The sequence below is a fragment of the Gossypium arboreum genome, chromosome 6, assembly GCF_025698485.1.
Source record: "Gossypium arboreum isolate Shixiya-1 chromosome 6, ASM2569848v2, whole genome shotgun sequence".
Classification (NCBI taxonomy): Eukaryota; Viridiplantae; Streptophyta; class Magnoliopsida; order Malvales; family Malvaceae; genus Gossypium; species Gossypium arboreum.
In genome coordinates, this window is record NC_069075.1 from 91016330 (window position 1) to 91038536 (window position 22207).

Below are 22207 nucleotides of genomic sequence, written 5' to 3' on the forward strand. Positions count from 1 at the left end.
AATCATACTCAAATTCTAGATGATTTTTCAAATACTATCAAAATGTTTGACAAAATTAAAATTTAAATAGTAAAAAAAGTTATGTACAAATTACAAACAAGTGGTGAAGTTCAAAAAATTTATATATATTAACACAAAAGATTACTATAAAAGAGAGAGACATGTTGCCGGCCTGGCCCATTTTGGAGTAGGCTCTTCCTTTATACTTGGCAAAGAAACGTTTTGGGCTGGAAAAATGATTTAGCCCAACAAGTAAGAATAAAAATGAGAAGAGAAAGGAACAAAAAGAGGCATTCTCCATCTTCATCATCCTCACCCTCGGCCTCACTCAGGTACTTTCTTTGCTTCTTTTTTCTTCTTCTATTTTTCTTTTCCTACAAAAGAGTTAAGCTAAGTTAAATGAAAACAATAGTACCAGACTATTACAATATTGGAGTTAAATTCCAAGTAAATTGTAATCGATTGCGATTCTTCCAAAAACATCATTAATGCTTGCAGATTGATTTTTCATAACTCATTCTCAACCTTGTTTGATTGCTCAGAAAACCTACACTAAAAAAAAAACCTGTTTAGTTATTTATTTATTTAAGTTTAACTTTAAAAATGTTAACCTCACTCCTCACCTATGTCAGATAGTTTGAATCTGTAGTGTTCTTTTCTTTTTTTAAAATTTTTATTTTACTTCTAATTGAAGGAAGCTTTTCAAATCTGAAGTAGTTGGGGCAAAACGTAAGTGCAAGAGTTTATATGCTTTTTTAACTGAAGGGTTTTTGGGTTGCTGTTTCATTGATGTGGGAGAGAAACTAAACTTCGTATCGGAATCAAGCTCTTTCTAGTATGGCTATTTGCAGTTATCGACGTTTTCATTTTTAGGTTAAGGTCACTACCTGGGCTTGTAAGTCTTTAACCTTATTATCAATTAAAGTTTGATTTGAGTTCCTCGTGAATTCCTGCAATTATTAAAGCATACGTGACTCTTTTCTTGGCTTAAACTTCTGTTTCTCAACTTGTTCCATCTTTGATTTAAACATCTGATTGTTTTTTAGGTGCTAGAACTATGCCTCGAAAAGTTAACTATGGACTTGATTATGATGATGATTATGATGATAACTACGACGAATATTACAGATATGAAGTAGATGAAAATGGTGAGTGGATTTTTTTTTTTCCTTTTTTTCTTGCCGTATCTTAACTTTGTGATCAGATGCCAATCAGGTCATCTTGTTTTTTCTTGTTGGTTTGCTCTACATTTCACTAAAGGCTCTGAAAGATGATTAGCTCAATTTGATAGGGAGCAAACTGGTTGACAGCTCTTATGCATGTATCTTTCTGCTTACCAACTGAATGCTATCTATTTCATAAAACAGCAGAAACACCTTCCCAAAAAGAAACAATCAAACACAGTGTGTGGCGTTGCTCCATTTGTACATATGATAATGATGAAACCATGTCATCATGTGATATTTGTGGGGTTCTTCATGGTCCTTTACTCAATAACTCCATCTATGATAAGAAGAGAACAGGTTTGTTATAATTGCCCTTAACCTATTGGTGATTCTATTAATATCATTTAATATTGGAGAATGAGCTACTATTCTTCTTATTCAATATGAGAAGATTGTTCTTTATCTCTTTTGTTTTTCTTTATCTACAGGGTTCTGTTTTCTTTAGAATGTTATCAAGCAGATAGCTTGCGAGTGGGTGGTTGTCCCATGTAAAATTAACCATCTATATTCTATAGGTTTCTTTTTTACATTAATGGTACCTTTTATAGATTAGATCTTCTTCCTGTAATTAATGGCATAAGCAAATATTCTGGTGTGCCTACTATGGCCAAGTCTCTTTTTGTATCACTGCTGCATCGGATGTTTAATACACTTGGGAACAGAATGATGATTTTGTGGTGAAATAGGGCAATAAATTCCACCCATTTGGAAATACCTAGAACCATTTCTTGAAATCCCATAAAGCTTATAGGTTTCCTACAGTCCTATCCATTTGTATCAATATAGGTCTTGACATATGTTGAAACAGGGCGTACATCTATTGCTAGTGTTGCTTTAATTTGAGAATACTTCTTTCGAAAACAATAGAAACATTTTTTGGTTAAAATCCCTGGATTATTCTGTTGGATGCTGCCTCCAGTGCTCAATATATTATTCTGTTATTTGTACTCTAATTTTACATGAATTAACAATTTCTTCTCCTGATGAAATTATTCCCTAATTGTTGCATATATAGGTGTTAAAGGAACTAGAGGATTGTTTTATCATTGTTCTGAACCATTTCTTTTGCGCTTTACGCAGTTATAGTGTTAGAATGAGTTCTTGTAGTAAGGTACAGCACATCACATGATATCTTCATGTTGCACTTGGGTTATATCTCTCTGCATCTTGGAATACATATGCAAATTCAACTGTACATTTTAAATAGTTGCTCATTTTATTTTATGTAGTACATTTTTGTTTCTGAGGGTTCTAAGAGCATACGTCTATGCATTACAGTTCTGAACCTTTAAAATAGATCTAGAGCGAATGAGACTTGTGGATAAACTTTTAGTTGTACGAAGTGGAAGTTTTGTTGCATCTTATTTCCATGCTTTCATTCACTTGCAGCCAATATTTTTGACTTAAAATCTTCCAGAGTTTCCTCGACTGTGGTTGGGAGGGATGAAGCTGTTAAAGTAAGTTCTATGAGATCAGATAGTTCAAATCTGTCAACAGAAAAAGGCAAGCACAATAGATTAGATGAGATTAATATTTTGAAGAATATAGAAGTTGGTCCACCAGCAGGTTCCAGAACTTCAGATAACTGTTCTGCTTCAGTGCCAGAGGGTTGGCTTGATCATATGGATGAAAGCAGTGTTGCAGTTAATCTGCGATCTAGTGTGAAAAGGTCATTGTCATTGATGCCAAAAGAAAGAAATGTTATGGTGGATGATAGCAGCTCTTCAAGGAATGGAGGTGAGGCAAATAGTCTCACCAGTAATCTGGAAAATATTTCTTTTGCTGCTAAATCCGGGCACTCCAATGATGCAAACCCTGGAAGAGCAAATTCACGTGCACAGTATAAACCTGAAAAGTGGATGCTCCCTGAAAAAGCAGAACATTCACTGACTCAACTAAATCTTGCAATTGTAAGTTACATATTAAGTTTGGGTCCTAAAATTTTAGGTTTTATTTTCTTCTATTTTAAAAAATATATATTTAACACAATTTAATTACTTAACTCTTCCATCTCTTAGGTTGGGCATGTTGATTCTGGAAAATCGACGCTCTCTGGAAGACTGCTTCACCTTTTGGGAAGAATATCCCAAAAAGAAATGCACAAATATGAAAAGGAGGCCAAATTACAGGTAATCTCAGGACTATATTCTGTTTGTGTTATGTGAACACATGTCCATAATCTGATTATTTTTGCACTTATATTCATTCAGGGAAAAGGATCCTTTGCTTATGCTTGGGCATTGGATGAAAGTGCTGAAGAAAGAGAAAGGGGAATTACTATGACTGTGGCTGTGGCTTATTTTGATTCAAAAAGATATCATGTTGTTGTCCTTGACTCCCCAGGGCACAAAGATTTTGTTCCAAACATGATAACTGGGGCAACACAAGCTGATGCTTCAATTCTTGTAATAGATGCTTCTATTGGTTCATTTGAAGCTGGTATGGATGGCACCAAGGGACAGACTAGGGAGCATGCACAACTCATCCGAAGTTTTGGCGTTGATCAACTTATAGTTGCTGTTAACAAAATGGATGCTGTAGATTATTCTAAGGAAAGGTTTGATTTGATAATATCACAGCTTGGGACATTTCTCCGTTCTTGTGGCTTTAAGGATTCCTCTGTCTCTTGGATTCCATTGAGTGCTGTTGAAAACCAGAACTTAGTGTCTGCACCTTCGAACTTTCGACTATCCTGGTTAGTTTCTCTTTCATGTATTTGAAGTTACTATACTTTTGGAGATTATATTAGTTGGCTGCTCAATTGTAGCGTTGCATTTGTCAAATTCTGAATTACAATTAATAGCTAAGCACAACCTTCTGTCATTTGATGTATCTGTCTTGATAAATATAGCTATTGCCTCTGAGTATATAGTTGAATTTGTCTGCATCAATTCCTGTTATCCTCAATTTGTGATGGCCTACTATCTTATTTTTAATCTCCCAATGTAGAAGATATGGGCTGCCCTTTGTGCATTAATCAAGTAATCAAGTGACTACTGTCAAAACTCAGATACGCGCTTGACACTGGAGCTAATTGGTCTAGCACTGGCCTCTAAAATTTTAAATATTTTTAATTGACTATGAAGAGAGTCAGCTTGTCAAGTATTGTTGCTTTGGAAATACAATTTGATCTTTTGTTTCTGTTGCCCTGATCTTATTGAAAGGCAACTTTGGTTCAGTGATTAACACTCTCATTTGGGTAAAAACAACTTTAAGTGTTCATATTATACTACAACACGGCATTTTTTCTGATGTTCATCACGTAAGATGTATACCTATGTTGTGCATCTCACTGCTAATTATGTAATTAAATTTATCATAACTTAGAAGCAATTCTGCCTCTCTGTAAAATGTCAAAAGATTCTTCCTGACTTCCCTTGGACACATTTTGTTGAATTAACTAAGGTAATTTAATGCAGGTATCATGGACCCAATCTGTTAGACGCGATTGATTCCTTCCAACCTCCTACTAGGGAGTTTTCAAAGCCTCTAATTATGCCTATATGTGATGTTATAAAGTCACCTTCACAGGGGCAGGTGTCTGCATGTGGCAAGTTGGAGGCTGGAGCTGTAAGAAGCGGATCAAAGGTATGCCATTTTCTTGGTGATTGAGGTTTTCAGTTTCTGGAGATTACATGCTACCTCCTATTAAAATAGCTGCTAATGTTATTTGAATTTGTTTTCCTGTCTTGGTCCTTGCTGTCTTTATCTGATTGATGTTTACCTGTTCAAGCTTCTTATTTTGGTTACCAATTATATGGATTTCTAGTTTCAATCGAATAACTTGCATATCATCCTTAACCATAAACTCAATGTATGTGGCTGTAGGTTTTAGTTATGCCATCTGCAACTATAGCAACCGTGCGTTCCTTGGAGCGTGATTCCCAAGCTTGCCCAATTGGAAGGGCTGGAGATAATATAGCTGTCAGCCTGAATGGAATAGACGGAAACCATGTGATGGCTGGCGGTGTGTTATGTCATCCTGATTTTCCAATTGCATTTGCAAAACATTTGGAGTTGAAGGTGCTTGTTTTGGATGGTGCAACTCCAATTTTAATTGGTTCTCAGGCAAGTTTCGTCTTTAAATTTTTTAGCTTTCTGTTATTAATATTTTTATCTTAACAATCTAATAATTTGAATGGAATAATTAGTTGGAGTTTCACATACACCATGCAAAGGAGGCTGCAAGAGTTGCAAGGATATCATCTTTACTTGATTCAAAGACTGGGAAAGTTGCGAAGAAAGCACCCCGCTGCATTCTTGCTAAGCAGAGTGCAGTTGTTGAGGCAAGTCAGGAGGACGATATTGTTGTTGCTAGTTGCTGGTTTATTTCAGTTATTTGCCTGATAAATACAATAAAATCTGGATTGGCCTCTGAGCATGTTTTCTTCTTTCAGGTGATTTTGCAGGAAGCGATTTGCGTGGAAGAGTTTTCGAAATGCAAAGTCCTTGGAAGGGTGTTTCTTAGGACATTAGGAAGAACGGTTGCTGTGGGCATCGTGACCCGAATAGTGGAGCAGTAATAGTTGCCAAAGTGTGGTCAAAGACTCATACACACTTAAAACACATACTTGGGCAGCTTTTAAAAGCACCAACTTTGTTAGAGAGGAGTTCCTGTAGTATTCAAGATCAATGTGAACAATGGAGAGATTTCCTTTTATGCGGCTAATCTAATACCTACCTATTCCATGTCTGACCAAATAATTTAATGTGATTTGATTCTTTACATATAAATTAGGACAAGGACTTGGAAGAAACGTGTGAAAAATGTGCTGTACGTCTTGGCTTATATCTCCTTGCAAGAAATAGAACCAAATAATTCTAATCGGTGGTCGGTTGTGATCTGAGTTGTTTTAGTATTTTTTCTTTAACTGAGCAGAACGACTGCTCAAGGGCAGACGGGCCATGGTTTTCTCAAAATTTTTGGAAATTTTAATATTCCCTTGAAATTTTTAATTTAATTATTCTGAAATTTCTCATTAATTTCACAGATTTGGTTAAACTCTATTTTTTTAAAAAAAAAAGAAGAAAAAAAATTAATTAATCCCGCAACCGGTCAAAATACAAAACATGTGTAAAACTATAACTGGAAGAGATGGCTGGCAGCAGCTTATATGATTGATTTGGAGTTGTATTGGTTTCAAACATGGAAGTTGATTTCAAGTAAACAATTGCAAGTTGCAGTGCAAGCAGGACGCGTTGATTCTTCTCTACTGGTCAACCAAAGAAAATCCAAGTGATTGATTCAAATGGAAACCTATGCTTGTATACGTACGTTTGTATGTATTCCAAGCAGCCAGTAAGTAAGTTCCCTCATATTTTAATTACATCGTATTCCTTACTCCTTCGCCTTCCTTTATTCCTTTGCTTTCACAAATGGAAATTTGACAACACACACGCCGGCGCACATCTATTAAGGTAACTCCCCACAATTTTAATCACTTGTCTCTTTCTTCTTTGGATATGGTAAGTAAATAAACAGCTTTAAATTTGGTTTATTTTCCTTCCAAGTTTCACCTTCTCTACCCATATTTGTTCATTTCTTTATGGACGACTCCTTTTTTCCCAATACCCAATTCAGATTTTGGTTACACTTTAGGTACGAAGCTTAGTCTGATTGTTTTATTTAGTACCCCCCTCCCCTATTGTAAATCATTTTCATGATCTCATATTAGAACGAATAGAATTATGGAATCAAAGTTAAACAATTTTATTTGCTTTTTTATTTTCAGTTTACGAGCAATAGAAACAATAATCATCTACAGTTTTAATCTGGGTAACGACTTCATCACTCTGTTAGGAGATCTTTTACATGCTATTGCAGGCATCTGATTAAGTTGATTGTTTTTAAGCTTATAAACTTAATCTACAACTTAAAATCCCTAGATTGCTATGATGCGTTTGTTTTGTGGCATTTGGATTTTCTACCCCTATGAATTCAACTTACAGTTTTCTTCTACGATATGCAGCATTTTAGTTGACAGGTTGATTGTACTTGTTTGATGCTTTGAAGCTATTGTTGGTTGATTGTTGTCATACAAGGAAGGCGAGTGCCATGTGCTTGTAGATTATCTTGCAAACTGTGTCTCTATGGCGTTCAAACCTTTTTATGAAAGAAACCTCCAATCCCCTACTTCTTACATGGAGGGTGTTGTGGTGAATACCAATTGGGATGATGTGATTTGCCCGATATGTTTGGATGTTCCCCACAATGGTGTACTCCTCCAATGCACATCTTACGAGAAAGGCTGCCGTCCTTTTGTTTGTGACACAGACCACTTGCATTCAAATTGTTTGGATCGATTCAAAAATGCGAATGGGATGTCATGCCCTTCAACATCTCATACAATTTCTACAACAACAAGCATTCAGCTAACAGTGTCTGAAGATGACTGCAAGCCAGCTTGCCCCTTATGTAGAGGGAAAGTCACCGGATGGTTTGTTGTTGATAAGGCTCGTCTACTTCTAGATAAGAAGAAGCGTTTTTGTGAGGAGGAGCAGTGCTCATTCGCAGGCACCTACTCAGACCTACAGAAGCATGCTCAGTTAGAGCATCCCCATGCACGTCCTTCAAGAATAGATCCTGCTCGGCAGCTTGATTGGGAAAATCTTCAGCAGTCCTCTGAGATAATAGATGTTTTGAGCACTATACATTCAGAAATCCCACGTGGGGTGGTTCTTGGGGACTATGTAATTGAATATGGTGAAGATGAATCTGGAGATGAGTTTGATGATTTCCCCGGTGAGGGCAACTGGTGGACCTCTTGTATTTTATATCAGGTGTTTGATAACTTGAGGATTTCTAGAAATAGAAGGAGATCAAGAGTGACTGATTCTAGAAGGGGAAATCGTCGATCTAGTTATGCTTTGTCAAATTCTGATGAGGGTTCAGTGGCTTCTGTAGAATATGCAGAATATAGAGTAGATGAGACTGATGATGAGTTTATAAGCAGAAGTGCCCCCTCCCGAGGTAGCTTTGGCTACCGGAGGTCAGTAATGTTTTCTTTGTTCTATTCACCTCTAGCTTTACTTATTGTCTTCCTAACTAAAGTTTTTCATGAGCATCACATAAGAAAATGCGTTACATTAGCCGCAGATGTCGAAAAGCGTTGCATAGCCCATGGTATTTATTGGATTTCTGCCTAGACAGATATATGTGAAATCATTTGTCTCCCTGAAGATAATCATAAAGACAGTTTTTAGATAATTAATGATATTTGGCCTGCATTAGAACAGCTTCTGTGGTTAGCCATGGTATCTAAAGAGAAGTTCGGAATGAAACAAATTTGTGATGCAACTAGTACCATAAATGATAGAATTTGTTTCAGCTTCATAACTGTGCATGGTGTAGCTGCATGCTATGCAAACTAGCTCGATTTTTCATGCATCATTGCTATTGGCTACTGAGCGATAGGTCCACGTTATATGTTGTAGATTTCTTTCATCTTCAACATCATCGTCCATGAGTAAAAGTGAGCAGTGAAAGCTATAGAAGTTGACGCAACGCAGTTGTTATGTTGACATGCCTAGCTTGTTAGGATTACGCAACTTCAGTATCTAGTTTCATGATTTTATTTTCCTCGGAAGTTTAATTTCTGTTTTTTCATGATTTTACAGTTCACCAAGACGTCGCTCCCGCTTTTCTGACAATTGAAGCGAAGCGTTAATCGTGTAGAAGTGGAAAGCAAATTAGACACATTGGTGCAGGGCCAGCAGATAGTTTTAGATTTGAAAACATGTGAAAAGAATATATGATTGAACTTCTTATGGTTGTGGTTAGATTTGAATTTCAAAGAAATGGAATTTAAAGTTAAATTATTCGTATATGGTTGATAATTGCCAGGTGAGAAGTCGCCATCATAGTTTTTTATTTCTCATAGTCATACTGTTATATTAATATGCCTGAAAATGACCTTTTGTTGTTACATAGTGTTTGGTATCCACATTTCTCTCACGATTTTCCATTTGTAGATACTTTTTTCTTCTTCTTCTTCTTCTTTGGCTCAAATAAAAAAAAAATAAAAAAAAATCTCACATATCGTCTAAGAATGCTTCTTTATTTAAATGTTTGTTTTACTTAAGTGGAAGATGTTAGGAAGAAAAACTAAACACTTGTAAGATATGTGAGCCACAAATGGATAAAAAATTTGCTTCCTTTGGCTCCCTAACATTAGAAATAAATTTTGTAGATGCCAATTTTTTGTTATAATGGTTTGTAGTGTGTTTTAAGTTGGATCGATGAATTAGATTGGAAACTATTTGAGTATTGAATTTGAATACTGAACTATTTGGAGCTGTTTGAATTGTGTTAAAAAATTGATTATTTTTATTTTTTTAATATTTTTATTTTATGATTTTTTTAATAATTTATTTGATTAAATGAGATAAACTAGTCGGACAATCAAATTGAAAATTGATGATCTGTTTAATTTGACCAAAACTTCACTGATTTATTTGACTGTTATGGTTTACTTTCATTCCCACTCGTGTAGTGAATAAAAATGTGATGCCAATTGCTGATGCCTATTTATTAGGCTTGATTAAGTTGTTAATGCTGCAGGATATTGTAGGTGAAGCAATGGACATGGCCAAGTACATGAAAACGCATCCTCCATGTCCAATTTTTAAAGATGAAACATGATACATATTCATATTTTTTTTATAAAGTCTATTAACGAAAGCTAATGTTTTTAGGGCCGAACATAAAATTTTTGTCTGAAAACGCAATGTTGCTAGTAATTTGTCTTTCTTTCAGTCATTGTGCAAAGCTTTTGTATGCACCGCATCGTCAGATTTTGATTATGCAATCAATAATAATTAGGAGCAAGTACAACATAAAAGGCCAACCCCAATAAAAACCAAAAGTTTTGGGGGCAACCGATAATAACGGGACTAAAAATGGCGACAGTTTCGATCCCTTTCTTTCAGGTTGGTTTGATATCTAGAAAAAAGAAAAAGCATGGGCATGGGAATGGCCTTGGGTCAGTGAGTTGCGAGTGCGAGTGCTAGTGCAAGTACAGAAGAATGGATTCCGCAATAGCCCAGAAAACATGGGAGTTAGAGAACAATATACTAGCAGTGGAAGCGCCTGACCCTTCATCCGACTTCATATTTTACTACGACGAGGTGGCTCAAGCCATGTCCCTCAAAGCCAAGCCTTGGGCCAATGATCCCCACTTTTTCAAACGCGTTAAGATCTCCGCCCTCGCTCTCCTCAAGATGGTCATCCACGCCCGCTCTGGTGGCACCATTGAGGTCATGGGCCTCATGATAGGCAAGACCGATGGCGATGCCATCATTGTCATGGACGCCTTTGCTTTGCCCGTTGAAGGCACTGAAACCAGGGTCAATGCTCAGGCCGATGCCTACGAGTATATGGTCGATTATTCCCAGACCAACAAGCAGGTCCTCCTTTCTTTTTAACATTTGTTGTCAGTCATACCCTGCAATGAAAACCATACATGCATGATAACATGTTGTCTGTCTTACATATGAAAATGGTTTCTGTTGGTTCATAGGCTGGTCGATTAGAGAATGTTGTTGGATGGTACCATTCTCATCCAGGGTACGGTTGCTGGCTCTCTGGAATCGATGTTTCAACCCAAATGCTTAACCAGCAATTTCAGGAACCTTTCCTGGCGGTTGTAATTGATCCAACCAGGACTGTTTCTTCTGGAAAAGTTTACATTGGTGCTTTCAGGACATACCCTGAAGGTTATAAACCTACTGATGATCCCATCTCAGAGTACCAAACCATTCCTCTCAATAAAATCGAAGACTTTGGCGTCCACTGTAAACAGGTCGTTATCATATAATCATTCACTTTTAATCTTCTTTTCCAGGACTGCTCCTCCTCTCACTTACTATGTCTTTTTCTTGCAGTATTATGCTTTGAATATCTCTTATTTCAAGTCCTCTCTTGATTGTCATCTCTTGGATTTGTTATGGAACAAGTACTGGGTCAATACCCTTTCTTCTTCACCTCTTCTTGGCAATGGAGATTATGTTGCTGGACAACTTTCAGATTTAGGTATTTCTTTCTTGTGCACATAGTATATGCACATGAAATTGTGACCAACTTTGTTGTTTATTTCCATCAGCTGAAAAGCTGGAGCAAGCAGAGAATCATTTGACACATTCTCGTATTGGTCCCCTAGGGACCTCTCGAAAGAAGGTCGGTATTATCTTTGTCATTTCTACGTCTCTCTCAATCTATTTCAAGGACAAATGACTAAATATACAATGTCAGATACCAGGAAGAATCACATCTTGGTAAGATTACTAGAGATAGTTCAAAGATAACAGTGGAGCAAGCCCATGGTTTAATGTCACAGGTGACTGAGTTGTTTCAGATTCAAAGAAATTGCACGCCGTAAATTGATTCTCAATTTTATGTTATATATGATCAGGTTATCAAAGACATCCTTTTCAACTCGGTTAGACAGTCAAAATAGGTGTCTGGTGAGGCTATCAGCCAAAGATGAAATGATTACAGCTTGAGAGACCCATTTTTAACCAGAAAAAAAGGGAAATTGATTGCAGGCTGAATAGCTTTGTAAATCCTTAGTTATGGTGGTCATCTTGGAGCTAAGCTTTTTCATTCTTGGACTTTTTTTTTTTTTTTTAAAAGTAGGTTTCATGAATATGTTGACATCTTAGAATTGATTTCTCAGACTCTTCTGTGCTTTGCTAATGCTTTTTAATTCCATTTGGAATTAGAAATTTTTTCAAACCACCAATTATTTCTTCTTGCAATATTTTCAACATCCTAATATGCTAAGGCACCATAATTTTACTTCTTTAATAAAAAAGAAAAGAAAAGTACTAACATCATTTACCAAAGAGTTCATACATGATTTAGCACATGAGTTTGAATTTAATGTTTAATTTGATATTTAAATTTTCTTTTTTTAATTAAATATCTAAATTTAACTTTAATATTTAATTTGATATCTGAATTTTTTTTTCTAATTAAGTACATATGTTTTGTTTTTACTAAAACAAACATGTCAAACATTCATGCTGATTAATCTAAATACTAAACTAACTCTCTTTTTTTTGTTTGGGAAAAGTTTAAGCCAATAAAAAGAAAGACAATGACATGTATGTTAGTAGCAAATATTCCCTCAAAATCTGTGTTCGCATCTTTCATCTTTTCCTTTATTTCAGTGGCTCAAATCAATTGAAATGGGCGTTCCAAGAAAAAGAAGAAGCTTTTGAATAAGTTAAAGAAAATATACGGTGATAGTGTTGAATGAATTCTAATAGTAGAGAGCAATAGGAATAGCCAGTAGTGGAGTGCAGTGGTACTTTTGTAAGGAAGTGGCAGTGGGAATAAAGTGGGGTATTAATATTATTAACAGCATATCTGCTGCACTGCCATCATCACCCCTACCCTTCTTTCCTTTTATTTCTTACCTTCCAACTTTGAGGGTAGAGTTAGATTTTATTTTATTGTATCTATTAAAATAAATAAATAAATTATTTTATTTTATTTATCTATTAAAAAATAAATAAATAAATTTTGTATATTAGATAAAAATAAGTTAGTTCTTTTAATTAAAAAGTTTATTATTTGTACTATTAAAATTAATATAAATGATAGAATAACTAAACAAATGACATATGACATACTTTGTGTACTTCATGTTGACGTCAAGAATTAATTTTTAATAATAAGAATGGATGAATTTTTAACAAAAATATTAATTTACTATTTGATCTAATATATAAGAATTAATTTATCAATATTTTATATAAAAATAAAATACAATTTAACTTTTAGTAAAAAATCTCTACGATAGTTTTATCCTATTTTTATTCTTTTCGTTATTTTACTGTATGAACTCAAATTAAAAGTGTGTTAAAATGCAAGAGATACTTTGGTGCTCCTTAAATGAGGCCTAAGATGTTGAGAAATCATGGTCTAAGACTAATCTCTATAGCCTAATTTTAATTAATAGTAATTTGACTGCTTTTTTCACTAATTAATTAGTATGTCAAGGACCATTTCCTTGTGGTCACCACCACATTAGTTAGTGTTCTATCTATCACTATATACTACATACACTTTTATTAAAACGAAATTTCAACTACTAAATATTGGACCTACAAAAACAAGGTTTTACCATTACAAAATTCTCACTATTTCTAGGCAGGGGTAAAGCCAGAAAATTTTTTTAAGGGGGTCGGATAAAATTTTAATTTTTTATAGTTTATATTTTTATAATTTGTAAAGGATTAAATCGAATTTTTATAATTTTAGGGGGGCAAAGTACAATTTTACCTTTAATAATTTAAAATTTTTAAAAAAATTTAAAAGCCTAAAATGTAATTTTACATTTTAGAGGGGGCCGAGGCCCATGCCAGCCCCCCTGGCTACGCCCCTGTTTTTAGGATTAATATATTATTTTATACTTAAATTTAATTTTAATGTTCAATTTGATATTTGATACCTAAATTTAATTTTAATGTTCAATTTTGTTTCAAAACTAAAAATGTTTAAGACATATACCCTAATAAAAAACTCTAATACAAATTAGACATTAAACCCAAACTCAAATATTTAATTAAAATAGAAAAAATCCTCAAATATCAAAATAAACATTAAAACTATACTTAAGTACCAAATTGTAAAAAAAATAAAACTTTAACTGTCCAATTAAATATTAAAACTAAATTAAAGTAGTTAATTTTACTTTCTTTAAAGTCGAGTATACAAAACGAAACTATTGTTTTAATGGGCACGATAATGTGGGCCTATGAATATATGTGATAGGTCGAAAATTAAAGGTAAACATATATACATTTATAGAAATGTCAAAAATAATTTAAATACATGGATGCGGACATACGCTGCCAAATAGGCAATAGGCCGGTTTGACTTTTTTTATACAACCTATGCCCTTCAAGTCAATTACATGAAAATGAAGTTAAATAATTTTTTAATAATTTCAAACATACTCCAACTTATACTTTTTCTATTAATAATAATATTTAAAATTAAATAAATTTTAAATATTACTCACATATTTATCATCTTCTCTTTTACTCTTAATTTTGAGAGGTTATTTCAATTAAAATACCATTGCCTAATTACTTGTAATTAAAATAATTCCAAATTAAAAGGTTATATAAAAAATAGCCCTAAGCTTATGACACAACAAACATTTATTCCCATATCAAAAAACAAACATTTACTCTATTAATCATGGATTAAATTTTAAAATTATATATCAATTTTAGTCTAACGTATAATTTTATATATGAACTTTAATTTTGTGCAATTTTAAACATAAAATTTTGATTAGATCTAATTCTCACGAATTATTAACACAATTATTGACATACCATCATTTTATGTTTATATATTGCATACATGAATAATTATATTTACCCAACATAAAAATAATTTGATGTATTTATTTCGTAAATGTGTATAATTAAATCAAAATTAAAGTTTTATATATACATTTTGAACTACAATCAAAGTTTTTGTGTATAATTGCAACAAATCAAAATTGATGTATCAAAACTACACATTGAATCAAAGTTCATGTATGATTTTGAGATTTGTCCCTTTAATCACTTTGGTCATAAACTTTAAAAAAAATCATATTGACCCTCAACGTTTAAAATTTAGTTAAATTATTTTTATATGGAAAAATAAATTAAATTGTTAAAATTTTAACAACACCGATATGGTAACACATGTGGCAATTTACGATACTTCATAAAAATATTCTAGAAAAATCATATTTAAAAATCAACCAATTTAAAAGAAAGTGATAAAAATGTTTAAAAATTATTCATGTTAACAGAAAGTACATATATACTACCACATCACTACTTACACGTCAATGTCATTAAATTTTTAAAAATTCAATCAACTTCAACTAAAATTTGAGAGTTAGAGGATCAAAATAATAAAAATTAAAAGTGAAAGCGTAATTATTTAAAAATATTATGAGATTACATCATTTTAACAAATGCATGTGCTTATGTATATGTATATCTTATATATATATATATATATATAATGGAAAAACTGCCAAAGATTTGGAAGAGAAGACCGTATACGTTATGTTCTATTTTATTAATAATTCAGTTAGGAATTGAAACTTATGTACATGTTTGTGTGATGGAAATGAGATTAGAGAGTGAAGGTTTGCAAATTATTATAACGGAAACTTAACGTCAGGGTCAGGCTAACTGGTCAAATAAATCAAGCAGAATAATTTTAAAAGATGAATTATTTCTTTCAGCCTTTTACATCAACACAAAAAGTTCCCAAGACATAACAATACACAATGTGTTCTACTTCAGTAGTCAGTTTATTATGCCTGCTTTAATTTACTCCATTTTATTTTTTATACAATTTCTATTCTTATCTATTACTTCCAAATTTATGAATTAAAAGATAACACGTGTTTAATATTATTATTAATAAATTTAAATATGATTCTAGTCTATTCTCTGAGGTTACACGTAGAAGTTGAAAGACTTAAAAGTAATAAATTAAATTGGTTGAATCAGAACTAAACAAAATATTAATTTAAAAGAAACATTAATTGTCAATATTAATTTGAAAGAAGCATTAAATGTTTTGACCTTTTGAGTTTATATGAACTAATTGAAGTGAATTAAAAATAATTTAATTAATTTTTATTTTTATAATTTATTTAATTAAATAGATAAAACTAGTTAGATGAAGGAATTGATAAGCTGAACAATTTGACTTGGGTAAGGGTAAGATAGGGTAAAATAGAGAGTTGGTTAAGCCGGCGGATGTGGGAAATTAGGGTCTGTCTCGATCTCCTTTGCTTTCTGCTCGGTCCCGCCATCTTTAAAGGTCACCTCAATTAGCCTTTTCGTACTTTTCATATCTCTTCACCACAAAAGGATTTTTCAGATTACTATTGCAAAAAAAGAGAGGAAAAAAAGCCCAAATTCCACATCTTTTTATTTATTAATTTGGGTATCATTCAACGGTGGAAATGGGAGTGGGTGGTTGTGGGATTGAAAGAGCAAAGCAAACATTTAAGAAAATATTGTTTTTTTTTAGATATTCAATAATTATATTAAATTAAGAATTAAATTCTTAAATGAATTTTTTATTCAAAAAAGTCAAACTACCAACGACTCCCGGATTCATATCCATGTAATGATGAATGGAAAATGTAATCCTTCAAATCACATGTGAACACCTTTGAGGGTGTACACAATTTATTTCTTCTTCCTTTACTTTTCCTTAGTGTTAAAGAGAATAATAAAATTGGGTAACATTGATTTGACCCTACTACTGTTGGAAACAAGGAATTGGTTTGGATTTTCTTCAATTTCATTACGTGAGAGTAAAATAAAAGACATATTTCATACAGTTAATTTACTTCCTCGTTTCCCAGTAATATTTAAATAGGGTACGGACATTCAAAAGTTTCAACATTTTCTACATGTCATATTCGCAAAAACATAATTTTTCTCTCTACCTGTCCCCCTTTTTCTTTTTTTATTGATGACTTAGCCCCATAAATAAATTTTATCATTTTCAACTTCACCTTTGTTTCGTACAAATATTCGGTAGATGAAATGTACTTGCAAATGACTAAATTACAAATACCCACAAACAATTAAAGCATATTACTTAATCCTTTTCAATTTTTTATTTTATTTTTTTTTTGAATTAATAAAAACATATTATAGTTTTTAAATTAATTAATTACAAATTAAAAATCAATTTAATAAAATCGATCAAACTCAGTTTAATTTAATCCAATGATCTTAACAATCAATCTGATATGGCACGGATACGTCGCGAGGGGTACATTAGAAGACAAAAGCAGGAGACGGGCGGAAACTTCCTAGGTGAGGTGAGGTGAGGTGAGGGTGAGGGGGTGGGACTCCGCCACCACAAATTGCATGCAACCCTTTTGACAAAGTGATGTTATTGGCATATGGGAGAGAACCTAACCTAGTGTTATTAATTTGATTTTCATTTCCATAGATTTTCCATTTACTTTCCTTCCTTTCATGCCCACCCCCGCCCCCTCGCGTAGGTTGCACGCTCCCTCTCTCCACTCAAACAAAACTTTAGTTTTTCTTCAAAATCAGAAATTTGATTTCATCAATTATGACCAACATTCAGAAAAGGAAAAATATGGTTGTACAAAGTGCAAGACTATTTTGGACCGTAACGTGAGGCCATGTGGTGTCCCCAAATTCCCAAAACGTCAAGCAATAAAAATCAACCCCCCCTTTTTTTTTTTCTCAAAAACACACCCACGATATCTATTTCTCATTTTTTTAATATTTTTATTTAATTCTTCACAATATCATTATTATATTCAAAGACGGAGCCATGTGGAAGGTACAAGCTTTTCTTCTCTTTAGTTAAATGGGTCCTTTCCATTTTTATTTCTTATTTGAAATTAACAAATCAATTTAGTCATTTTTAGTTTTGGCCAAATGAAAGAAAATACATTTTTCGCCCTACACACACTAATTGCTTTTACCTCTCCAAAATTTTTAAATTTTATTTTATCCTCTTAACTCAAAATTAATGGATTCATCTTTGATCTTATAAATCTGGTCCTTCTATCAACTGTCAATTTATGTGTTAAATGTCAATTTAAATCTAACTTAAAGTATATTTAAAATACATAGATTAACTTGTAATTATGTGCATGTCTGTTGCATGGTTAATTTATATCTAACATGTTAAGAAAAACAATTTTAATAACATTTAGAAGTGTTATTTTTCTTTTAACATATCAAATCCAAGTTTTCTATATAGTAGTTACAAACATGTTTACAATTTAACCCACATGTTTTAAATATGCTTTATATCAAATTTGTGATAGCATTTACCGCCCTATAGCTAGTGGCTTAACTAACAAAAGGACCAAATTTTACACACATGTTTATAATTTGATCTATATGTTTTAAACATCCTCTTGTTGGGATCTGATCCCCTTAATGTAGCAATTTCATCAAGAATGCTTATAATATTTTCAAATTGATTGATTAATAAAATTTAATTGTTGAAATTATTATTTTTATATGTTTATCCTATTGGGATTTAATGTCCTTAATATAGTGATTTTGTCTATATACTTATAATTTTTAAAGAAATTAGTTTAACAAAAATCTATTATTGTCATTAATATCTTTTATATGTCTATTCTCTCTACTTAACTAGAAACCATAAGCTTTTCACATAAAATAGAATTTATTTTCAAAATAAATTTTATTATTTTCGATAGAATAATCACTCTCAAAGTTGTGTGTATAAATTTTTATTAAATCAAGTTTTTCCACAGAAAATAAAACTATAACCAACTTTGAGATCCCGATTTTCTATCAAATAGATTGATTAATAAAATTCAATTATGTGCACTTGGTTCATTTTTTTTGAGCTACACTTAAAGCAATTCGCGGTTCAAGGATAGTAAAGAAGGTCGTTCGATAGAAAATTAGGATGTAGTTAAAGCACCTATTATAAAGCATAGACACAATTTTATTAAGGTTTATTACTATAAATATCACAATGCTCAGTTTAAAGTTTTAAAAAAATTTAAACTTATGTTATGCTTAAAAATATTGTTTTCTAAACCTATTTTTCTAACATGTCCTCAACAGGGTTTTTTATTTTTTGCATGAAAAGAAAAATGATAATAAAATATTGGCTCACTAATTACGTAAGGTTTAACTAATATTAAGTTGCACCATGTGGTCGAATTGTGATGCAAAAGGTTGTTGGAAAAATAGGTTTAGAAAAATAATGTTTTTAGGCACAACAAAAGTTTTGCTTAAAATCAAGCCCTTGTGATATATTTAGTAATAAACTTTTAACTGAAAATATACCAGTGTTTTGTATGAAAGCGGTCAAGGTCAATTCTCGACTTTCAACTGATCAATCTTCTTCGCTATCTTTGAACTCGAATTGCTTTGAGTGTTAGCTCAAACAAACCAAAACAACACATAGAATGAAAACTTTATTTAACTATCAATAGGAAAGTTAATTCTCTCTATAAACTGACATTATGAGTATTCTTGCGAAAAATAGAATTTATTTTTAAATATAAATTACCACTATTTTTCGACAAAATATCGGTGCTCAAAAGTGTATAAATAGGTTAACTCGTAGTTCCTATTTATAGAGAAACGACACACAAGTTTTGTTTGTATAAAGTATAAATAAATAATAATATTTTAATAGAAAATAAAATGTTCCAGTAGCATTGGTACACAAGGGGCGGCGACATCCCTTAAATACCAACATTTGCCACCCTTATCAAATAATCAGGTCTTATTGGGCCTTTCGTGTATTAGGTACATTTAATGTATTATCCAGACTTTTATCCAACACTTATAATTTATCCAATCTAATCAATATTTTTTATTACCCAAAATATTATTTATTTCATTTAATTAACTAACTTAACTAAATTAATTTCTCAATTAAATTATTTTTTAACCCAATTCTAATTTTGTTAAAGTCACAACAACTTTATCGTATTAGAATCCACGAGGAAATTAACTTAATTATCTTATTCAACAAATTTATGATGACTAATTAATTTAATAGTTAATTTGAACATCAATTATTTAATTACAAATTAATTAAATAATAATTCAAAAAAATAATTTAATTTCTAAGTCATCTTTTGTACTTATTGAGAAAAACACATTCACTGCAGATAGCGATACATATGATCTATTTCTCTTACTTATTGATTTGTCATAATTTGACGTGTCAAATTAGGCTCCTCATTATACTTGACAAGTTTCTTTCCGAGCAATTTAAATGTTTTCGTCATGTTTTTACTTAGTTTTCATTTTTGGCTTTAATAAATGAAACGTTGTGTTTTTACTATTTTTAAGACCTGAAATGGCCAAACACACCATCAAGGACCTAATGGTGGGTTGAGTATTGTAGGAGTCATCGGAGGCCCAAATGTGAGTGAAAATATTGCTTAGAAGAAGGGTATCGTGATATCAGAGCTTGAAAATCGTGATACTTTGGACAGTGCTGAATTGAAGAGAACCGAGACGCTTCATAGTGATATTGCGATATCAAAGCATGGGTATTGCGATATCCAACTCCCAAGGAATCCCCCAAGTCAAGATTGACGAGGATATCACTATACCAGACTATGGGTATCATAATATCCCGACGAAGCAAACAAAAAATGACTGCAGGAGGCGGTCCCTCAACCAAAATTAGATGTCTAGGGGCAATTTGGTCCAAAATTTTAAGTTGTAATAAGATATTAAAATCCATTTTTGGCTGAAAACAAAGGAGTAGTGTAGTGTAGATAGATTTTTTAGCTTAGGGTTTCTTTCATCTTCTAGTTTAGGTTTAGGGTAGATTTTGTAACAATCCGTTTTCAATGGTGTAGGGGAAAGTAGTTTCGGCACCATGATTTCGACAAGTGAGCTAATATTGTGATGTTTATTTAATGTCTGTAGGATTACATTAAAGTCATATTAACATTTCGCTTTGAAATTTTGAAATTTAGATAGTTAATTAACTAAAAAGGATTAAATCGTAAAGTTTCAAAGGTTGATCTCTATTACTGAAAGGTATTAAGTTAATTAGAATGCATGTTTGAGTAGCCTTATAAGGCAAATAGACCATCACAAATTTCATGATTTAGTTAAGGGTATACAAGTAATTGAGTAATTAAAAATATAAACAAAAGAAAAATAAACATTAAGCTTCTTATTCCTTGGATTTCTTTTGTCGAAATTGGAGAAAGAAATAGCCATTTTAGAGCTTGAACAATTGGTCAATTAAGGTGTTTGCATGTAAGTTATTTCAACCTTGTTTTTGTTAATTTTTGTAATTTCATGATTTTTGAAGCTTGATTCAAGCAACCTATGTGTTAATTTGTAGAGAAGTGATGAGTTTGTGATTTACCATGGTTGAAGTTACATATCTTGCTGGTTTTGAATAAATTTATAAGTTAAAGGTGTTTAGATAGTCTAGTAACATAGTTGTGAGTTGCTTTTTAAAGTTAAGGGCTGAATTGTTGAAATCTTGAAATTCTAAGGGTTTCTAGCTAATATCTAGATATTTAGGGATTGTTTTAGAGCTACTGAAGAATTGATACAAGATATTTATTCTAATTTGTTTAAATTTAGTAGTTATAGACTAATGACTAATTTGTGTGGATTATAAAAGCTAAGATATAATTGTATAAAATGCTTAACTAGTGAATTGTAGAATTTTATGCTATTAAAATGTCTAAAGGTGTTTAGTTGAATTAATGGAGTTAAGCTATTATAAATAGATCGAGAAACGAGTGCCTTAGTAGATAAATGTGGAAAGGAAAAAATAGTTGAGTAACCGTTTTCGAATACTAGTTGTCATTGTAGAAGTAAGTTTGTATTATAATTTGTGTTCACATTTTAATTATCATTATCATTTGCACTTCAAATTGTATGGTATTATGAAATAATGTTTGGAGAAGTTTTTCATGAAAATATCAGGCTTAGTGCCAATGTTATTTAGGCTTAGTGCCTAGCAAGCTTGGTGTCGGTGTTATTCGGCTTAGTGCCTAGTAGGCTTTGAGCCGGTGTATCAAATGTTCACGTTCGTTGGAACTTGGTAATATGTGGAAATTGAGTTGACTTATCGAACTTACTAAGGTTCATTGAGCTTACTCGTTTAATTTGATTTTGTAGGACTCTTGGAATCGTAGCATCGATTGGATCAACTTGGGAGCTCACACACTATCATCCGTACCTTGGTAGTCACTCTGTGTTTTGTTTTGAAGTTGGTTAAAAGTGGCATGTAATTAAGAAGGGTCTTGTAGTACTATGATATAACGTAGATAAACAAGTAAGATGAAATGGTTATTTTAAGGTTTGTATGGTGTGTTTGATATCTTGGTGTTTATGCTTATAAATATGTTATGTTATGCATATATAATTTTTTAAATAGAAAAGATATTGATTGTGATGATGTTGGGTTGATT

General features: G+C 32.3%; 3 protein-coding genes across 22 annotated transcripts; all 3 read left to right on the forward strand.

Moving 5' to 3' along the window:
• Positions 1–233: 233 nt before the first annotated feature.
• Positions 234–6051, forward strand: LOC108486543 (uncharacterized). 13 transcript variants are annotated; one of them, XM_017790656.2, is made up of 11 exons: positions 236–332; positions 695–729; positions 1047–1148; positions 1368–1523; positions 2616–3136; positions 3245–3355; positions 3437–3921; positions 4646–4814; positions 5055–5294; positions 5378–5512; positions 5624–6051. In XM_017790656.2, the coding sequence occupies exons 1-11, from the start codon at positions 265–267 to the stop codon at positions 5747–5749; spliced, it is 2148 nt and encodes a 715-aa protein (XP_017646145.2). In that variant the 5' UTR covers positions 236–264; the 3' UTR covers positions 5750–6051. The 13 variants fall into 13 exon arrangements, with proteins under 13 accessions (XP_017646144.1, XP_052885522.1, XP_052885525.1 ...); XM_053029557.1 differs by having other exon boundaries at positions 1371–1523; XM_053029558.1 differs by lacking the exon at positions 695–729 and adding an exon at positions 766–895 and having other exon boundaries at positions 243–332.
• Positions 6052–6305: 254 nt separating this feature from the next.
• On the forward strand, positions 6306–9041 carry LOC108484583 (uncharacterized). 5 transcript variants are annotated; one of them, XM_017788415.2, is made up of 4 exons: positions 6737–6825; positions 6959–7002; positions 7196–8215; positions 8844–9041. In XM_017788415.2, exons 3-4 carry the CDS (start codon positions 7317–7319, stop codon positions 8878–8880), a joined length of 936 nt encoding a protein of 311 aa, XP_017643904.1. In that variant the 5' UTR covers positions 6737–6825; positions 6959–7002; positions 7196–7316; the 3' UTR covers positions 8881–9041. The 5 variants fall into 5 exon arrangements, with proteins under 5 accessions (XP_052885527.1, XP_017643902.1, XP_017643906.1 ...); XM_053029567.1 differs by lacking the exons at positions 6737–6825; positions 6959–7002 and adding an exon at positions 6306–6692; XM_017788413.2 differs by lacking the exons at positions 6737–6825; positions 6959–7002 and adding an exon at positions 6306–6644.
• Positions 9042–9680: 639 nt separating this feature from the next.
• Positions 9681–11965, forward strand: LOC108485623 (COP9 signalosome complex subunit 5b-like). Of its 4 annotated transcripts, none has more exons than XR_001871334.2 (6): positions 9682–10631; positions 10745–11026; positions 11109–11256; positions 11327–11400; positions 11476–11560; positions 11636–11965. XR_001871334.2 is itself a non-coding variant. In XM_017789479.2 (6 exons), the coding sequence occupies exons 1-6, from the start codon at positions 10251–10253 to the stop codon at positions 11678–11680; spliced, it is 1008 nt and encodes a 335-aa protein (XP_017644968.1). In that variant the 5' UTR covers positions 9686–10250; the 3' UTR covers positions 11681–11965. The 4 variants fall into 4 exon arrangements, 3 of the variants coding, with proteins under 3 accessions (XP_017644969.1, XP_052885526.1, XP_017644968.1); XM_017789479.2 differs by having other exon boundaries at positions 9686–10631; positions 11483–11560; XM_017789480.2 differs by having other exon boundaries at positions 9681–10631; positions 11476–11965.
• The last annotated feature ends 10242 nt before the right edge of the window (positions 11966–22207 follow it).